This window comes from Pyxicephalus adspersus, chromosome 8 (assembly GCF_032062135.1).
Source record: "Pyxicephalus adspersus chromosome 8, UCB_Pads_2.0, whole genome shotgun sequence".
NCBI lineage: Eukaryota > Metazoa > Chordata > Amphibia > Anura > Pyxicephalidae > Pyxicephalus > Pyxicephalus adspersus.
The window spans coordinates 53275321-53283264 of NC_092865.1; the positions used below are offsets into that span (position 1 = coordinate 53275321).

General features: G+C 39.0%; 1 protein-coding gene across 2 annotated transcripts in view; it reads right to left on the reverse strand.

Moving 5' to 3' along the window:
* LOC140337123 (coiled-coil domain-containing protein 3-like) overlaps positions 1 to 4453 on the reverse strand; it is an 18298-nt gene extending 13845 nt beyond the window's left edge. For both annotated transcript variants that reach the window (XM_072420679.1, XM_072420678.1), the window contains exon 1: positions 4101 to 4453. In XM_072420679.1, the coding sequence (XP_072276780.1) occupies positions 4101 to 4453 (353 nt within the window). The remainder of the gene's footprint in view (positions 1 to 4100) is intronic.
* Between the last annotated feature and the right edge of the window lie 3491 nt (positions 4454 to 7944).

Here is a 7944-nt window from a genome sequence, read left to right on the forward strand (position 1 = left end):
TACAAAAGAAACTTACGCAAAAAACGGGAGAACCTGCCAGCTCCATGCAGATAGTGTCCTGGCCGAGATTTTTGGATTTCCCAAAAGCCATTTGCTATTTGTTAGCAAATGCTTTCAATCCTGGACCAGATCCATTCCAGGTTTCCTGGATCACACAACTTCACTGATGAAAGTGTATTCTCTCCAGCCTTGGAGAGCTTTAATAAATCAGGCTCAATGACTGGAGCTCCAGGGCTGCTTTTTAAAGATAAAAGGTAGTTGCTGCATATTGTGGTGAGCCAGTAATGTATTCAGGTATTGTCGGGTATATATAGTGAAGCATAGGGATGAAAATGTCACAGTATACATCTTCAAATACTGGTCAACAATGGTAACTTCCATAATAAAAACCTGATGTATTCCCTTTATTTGGATCTACCATCTCAATTGACATGGATAACAAACATTACATCTTAAATGTTCACCTGCAGTCTTTATGTTCCTCCCGATAGCCTCTGATTGTTCACAGTTCAGTGTAAAAGCTCTTACCACTGTGACAGCACGTACAGGTAAATATTCTGCAGCTGGCATTATTCATATAAATCATATGTGACAGTAGCTGTGCAGAAGTTATAAAGCCTGTAAGGTAGATTACCATAAAAGTCTAGCAAAGTGTTTTAAAGTGAAGCACAGATGGCTTAGTGGTTAAGAGCCCACACCTTAAAGACTGAAATATTTTTTTTTAACAACCGGCATCATATGGATAGAATAAAAGTGGCAGATGCTAACAGAAACAGGAGGTCAGATACAGACAGGAAGGGTATAAAATTTCATTGCAAAGTGTTTTCTCTACAGCACAGCTGTCGGTGGGATTTACCATATTTTTCATTCAATAACTGATACATATTAACCAGCATTAAATCATTAAATGGATTATTTTTGGATTATTAAAATAAATAATTTTCTGGACAATAAGTTGGCCATTTTGTGTGGAATGTAAACAGAAAGGGACCATTGCAACTTTCCAGTAAGAAAACTAATTAAACTTTTGATTAAAGTTTCTCACATCAGCTGATATGTCATTTGCACGATATTTGACCATAGTACAATTCTATTACATAGCATAAAGTCATAATGGCACCAGTAATGGGTTGTGATGGACGTCAGCAGTGCTCAACCAAGAAATTGTAGGCAGGTGGTAGCCCCTGTATTGTGACCCAAGTTGTTAATGGCAAACCTGGACACCATTCCTAAATGGAACACCACCAAATGTGACTTGACCATTGGTCTACTATGCTCTATATAGCCCTATGACACTACAGACTCCAATGGGTCTCCCAAGGTTCCTGACCAACATTATTAGAGAGTTCTTGTCCATTGAACACCAATGTAAGGGGACTCTCCATTTTTCATGTCTTGGTTTCTTTTAATATAACTATTTTGTCTTTCATAATTCCAATATGTTATTTATTAGCTGAGGTTCTTTGAGACCTGAACATTATTTCAAATTGTTTATTATGCTGAGAATGGCTGTTCTAAAATAACCAGAGAAGAGGATCAGATATTAATACGATTTTATTAGACTATGTACAGATATCGAGGGATCAATTTGTGTTTTCACCCAACAGTCCCACATTTTTAAATTTATTCAATATAAACACGTGTTTTAGTAATGTTGGGTAATAGTTGTGTGAATATTGGGTGAAAGCTCTAATAAATAGACCTAAAATATCACGCAACCCTACATGACCCAACTACTGGGCATCTTTATAATATAAATATTTTACAGAATTCCAATACATAATTGTACAATAGAGCCCCAGTATAAGCAGATCAATGCACATCCTCATGCAATCCAATTACATGCTGTAAAGACAGAGACCTCTACACCACCAAACCTGACCCCTGAACACAATCAGAATCCAGGTCTTGGTGAACCTTGTGCAGAATAAGGATATTTTGGTGATCATTGATCTGCATTACCATTGAATGCAACCTAATGTGTGCCTAAAGCATCCAAAGGTGGTCTTACAGTCACTAATTGTACACACATTTTTTTAGTCTGCCATTGGCAGTATAAGACTACTGTGCCACCCTACATCACCCAACCACTGGATATATTGATATTCATGGACACAGCATCCACAACATGACCCAATAACACAACGCACAATCATAATAGAACTTTACTATACTCCCTAAAGACTACTGGGTATAATGATTTTCACATACATGGTTCTACATTTAAACACTTAATAGACAATGCATCTTCAACATGACCAACCACACAACATACAGTCAAAGTTCAATTGTATTACACTCCATTAGGACCACTGTGCCTCCCTGTATATAATTATATTGTTCTACATGTAAACACTCCAAAGACTATGCATGCCCAACCACACAACACACCACAATAATACAACTTAAAACTCTACTTACTGTAGATTTAGACCACAGTGAAACATTGCATGACCTGACCACTGGGTATAAAGATTATATTCTACATAGTGCTACATATGAACACTTCATAGACCATGCATACCCAACCACACAACACACCATGATAATACATCTTAACAGTCTCCATACTGTAGACTTAGACCACAGTGCTACACTACATGACTTGACCAATGGATATAATGATACTGTTCTACAATTAAACATTTTATAGACCAGAGGTCCCCCACCCCTGGTAAGGTTGTCTGACAGGTGAGGCGAAGCTCTGGGCGGTACACTCACCAGCGGGGTCAGGAGAAGGACCTGGACCATGTCTCCCGTATAGATTGCAGACTCGGGGCGGTGGGTGGGTTGTCTCTGGACACAACCTGCCCACTCTCCCATTGCAGGCCCAGACCTGCGATGGGAGAGTGGGTGGGTTCTGGCATCATGACGTTACTACGGGGGGAAAATTCTTCCCCTTTTGAGTGACACGTGGGCTACCCGCGCATGCGCGGTCTGGAGTTCATGCATTTAGTGGTCCGCGACCTGCAAAAGGTTGGGGACCACTGTTATAGACCAATATATAGACCAACCACACCATCACAATACAACTTTACTACACTCCCCAAAGAGTAGACCACTGTGTCTCCATACATGGCCTGACCACTGGATATAACAATAATATTCTACATATGTATAGTGACTTTATAGACATTGACAATCTTCTTCATGACCAACCACACAACACAGCATAATAATACAACCTAACAACACTCTCCATACGTAGACCACTTTGCCCCCCTACATGACCTGACCACTGGATATAATTATATTGTTCTACATATAAACACTTCATAGACCATGTATTCCATATATATATATATATATATATATATATATATATATATAGATGACCTAACCACACAATAAACCATCATAATACAACTTTACTACATTCCCTAAAGACCACCAAGCCTCCCCCCTTACATGATCTGATCATTGCATATAATAAAAATATTGTATATCATTCTGCATGTACACATTTTATTGACCATGCATGCCCAACCACACTATACACCATGATAATACAAGCTAACATCTCTCTCCATACTGTAGACATAGACCACAATACCCCACTACACAACTTGACTATGAGATATACCTAAAGAACTGTATTATTATTCTTCACATACACATTACATAGATATTGTATCCCCAAAATGACCACTAGACCTAATCATAAAAACAAAACACTCCATATAGCGATGGAATGCCATCACATGCACTTGAACATGAACATGGTCTTACCACTAACCATTATCATAGTATGGATATTTCATGCAATATGAAGATGAATGGACCTAGTAGACCCCTATTTTTTTTTTCAATGGTATCTAATATAAAGCAAACACATTTAGGGGGTGTGCAATATGTCAACAACAAACAATGCCCCAAAAGATGTATTGGTAATGTAGGTTCCAGCAAATGTTCCTAGAAAGCACCAGGATAGAGGGGTGCTGTCAGGAAATATCACCTAGAATTGGACCTGCTGAAATTCTTGATCCTGGTATCTACCATGACAAGACCCACCTTGGAAAATATACTTTAAGTCACATTTTAAACTTACTATTACATTACCTTTGTACACATACAAGCATGCTTTAAAGAAGATCACTTACCTTAGAAAGAAGTAGTAGGAGTTGTTCTCCATAACAGTATATGAGTGGCAATTGAAATATCCCAGTCCTGTGACATTAAGGCGGGAACCTGCGGGCACCTCCAGCATGCTTCCCCAGCCTTGATCACACAGCAGCTCGATCTCAGCAGAATAAAACAGGTCAGAGTTGTACTGCCAAGGCAGGTAATTGTAAACGCTGTAGCTATCCTTATGAAGAGCCAGCACCTTGGCAAACACCACTGTCTCCACCAGTTCTGCTCTGCAGGCTTCTGTTTGTGGTCTCCAGTCATGTGGCATTTGGCATCCCCTTAGAACTCCAACCATGCCAACCAGAATGAAAATGAAGACCAACATTGTATCCAGTCTACTGCCCCAAGCCAATGGCACTGATGGTCCTGGGCTTCCTCTGGATCGAGGCTGGCAGGCTTTTGACTCTGGTACTAACTGATCCAAGGACGTCTTAAGAAAGACAAGGACTTGCCAAGCCTCTGAGTTTTAAGGAATGACTTCAGATGTCAAAACGCATGCCAATGAACACAAAAAACAAACAAAAGGAAACGTCACCGATCTCTCAACTCCTTCTACTGATGGTCTTGGAAGACAAAGGAGGACAGTTCCTTCTTTCATGAGAAAACGTCTGGCTTTGCCAAAGTTCCAAACATGAAACACTTTATCAGAGTTTAAAAAAAAGAAAAAAACTCCCTTATTATTAATCTTCAATCTGCCTCTGGTCATAAAAATAAGGATGCCAAGTTCTTTTTCTTTGCTCCAGGTCACTCGCTTTGGCTTCTTTCCCTGGCTTGTTTCTCCATCTCTCTGAACACAAAGCCCAAGGAACATGCAAACTGCAACAGATGAGACACTTGTGGTTAACTCTCTTTGTATGGTCTGTGTGCTGTTCAAGCTCTCTCTACGGGCAAAGCCTGTCGCTCATTACTGAGCACTGAATTGACTTGAAATTCCTGACAAAACACTGCAGATCAACTTTCAGACTCTGTCTGTACAGCTTCACAGCTTATGTTCACAAAGAAAAATCCAACTTTTTTTTTTTTTTGCAAAACTCCTTAAAGGGAAGAAACGATCAACCAATTAACTAATAAGCCATTTACATTTTTTTTTATTTTTAAGAACCTGTACATTAAAACACATTCCTTGAAAATGCAATTTCATAAAACTTATTTCATCGCCTGAAATAAAGTACCTGTCATGCGTCTGATCTATTTAGAATTGAAGCAAAACAAGAGCCCAGATTTAGATCCTCTCCCCCATTTGGTCTATAAAACTTGCATATTTTTCTGATTAAAAGGTAACCTAAAACTGCTTTAGTAGGCTCTCCAGAAGCCGTTTCAGGACTTTTGTCTGTAAGCATTTTAACAATGTGAGAAGCAAATGTATATGGGGGCTCCTTAATGTGAAACATAAATCTGCAAAGGACCAATGTAAGAAATCTTTGTTTACTTGGCACAGCAAGGGTAGGAATATGGGCAAACTACATATTTTTTTGCCCCCCTCCTTCCCCCACGTTCTTTAAATTAGAGCCGTTTGTAATCCAATATGCTGAGCTTGCTTCTAGCGGCACATGGTTTAGATATGGCAGTAGAGCATTGTAATCGAATTTACATGAATTAGCTACGGCAATCCTACACTTGTTTGTTATACTGTCATTTAAAAGAAAACAAATTCCAGCATTTCTGATTTAGGGGAGATGAAATTTCTTCTTCTTTCTGTTCAAAATAAGGTTTTTGGTAGTATTTAAGAAGAAGCTAATATAGAGTTGATAAGGATTTTGAATGTTTGACCAAGTGAGCTGAGGACGATGAATGGTTAGTAAATTGTATCTAAAGCCAAATATTGGAATTGGCTAAAATCTGGCTCCAAATAACAGGAAGGGTAACCTATCCAAGGTAAAGGGAGATCTCCTCCGCAACAGGTGTCCCTATTGGACAATTTCCTCTCAATTCTTATTTTTGTAACAACTGGTTAAAATGCTATTTACTTTGAAGGGTTGGCAAAAGATATCTGCTCGGATTCCTTGCTTCCACCTCACCAAATAAAAAGACCCCCTTACCCATTCATTTAGGTGCATAAATAATTCACCTTCATAATATTCATACTATTCCATGGCTGTTGTGGTCTTCATCCGACATTGGATCTCCTCTTCCATAGCCCCCACCCCACTGTTGGGCACATGGGGACACCTCTATAAACCTCAGCACTTGCCGGCATCCCATTCCCGAGTGCCTGGCTGTCATCTAAAATAATTTATTGACCTGACCTATGATATACTGAGAGATTCCCATGGTCCAGATCCCACTCTAAATTCATATTCACTCCATCAATCAATGTTATGGTTTAGCATGAATACATTATATTATATAGCAATTCAATACAAAGCACAGCATTTAGCACTACTTACCTTACATAGCCATACTACACAATGCTAACAAATACGTAATGCAAGAAAAAATATACAAGTTGTATTTGGCAGCACAGTTTGACCCATACGTAAGGAACACTTACCAGCAAATAGGAACCTTTTACCAAATGATAATCTGCTAAAAAATTCCTTAAATTTTTACAAAATTTTGAAAACTTTTCTTGCTGGAAAAAATAAACCATCAAAGCTACTTAGAAAAGCTGTGAAGTCTTTTCAAAACCATAAATTCCACAAGTAAACATATGAAGGCATGAGCTGATTCTGAAAGATGGACGTTCATCAAATATAACCTACCATAAGGTTAATGTATTTTAGTCTAAGCAGCATAGGTATCTTCTATTGCTGATTTCCGGGCAGCTCTGTAATGAACAGAAAGTGATCAGATCTTGCAAAAAGCAACATTTATATTCACTCACCTGAGGGCAACTAGAGGGAATGCAGAGCCTGGAATTCTATCAATGCAGAATGTGGCTTGTCATTCTAACATTCGTCCACTGGAGGGCACACGTGTCATGATCTTGGCTTTGCTTGAGACCTTGGTCCTACTGGGGAAATTCCTTGTAATTATAGGGACAGAAGACAAGTTTTTGGTAATGATATAGATCACAAATCACTAATGGTCCTTATACAAGACTGTGTGTATGCTAAGTGCATGCAGAGACAGTGGAGGGTAATTTCTGCCATGTTATTTGGCTTATTAGTTTTAAAACATAATATCTGTGTTAGGTTACCCCCTAGTTCAATATTAAAATGGACACATATTCATATTTGTATTATTAATGCCATGTATGCAAATTAATTTGCAACAAATTCAGGTATGCATTACCTCCGATAGGGATCACAGTACAGGTAGTCCCCAGAATATATATAAGATAGGGACTGTAGGTTTGTTCTTAAGTTGAATTTGTATGCAAGTCGGAACAGGTGCAATTAGGACAGATGTTTGCCTCAACACATTATTAGGCAGCGTAGTGTCAGTTAATGTTTAAAATCCTCACTGTGAGTTAATCATAAAGCAAAAAAAAAAAAATGTTTAGGGAGCCTAGACATTCATTCTGGAGCAAGCTGTGCTTTGATATGCAAAAAGAAACTGCAGAGTTTGTCTTGGTCATTAAAGAGAAACAAGATGTTACAGATCAGCCCAGCTCATAAGATCACCCACAACCTCAGCTTTGTTTATCAAAAAACTTCTAATGCAAGTCATGCAAACCGCCCCCTCCCCTTCTAAGCCCCTGTCCAGCACACAAGCAAGCGGGGAATCCCCCGTTTGTATCTAGGAGTCGTCCCTATGTCGGATGTCCTTAACTCGGGGACTACCTGTACTTCCCCTGACAATGCATTTATCCGCTTTTCTTTCCATAAGGATAGAACCAGTTTTGTTCAGGCATCCTCCTGAGTTACCATCTTC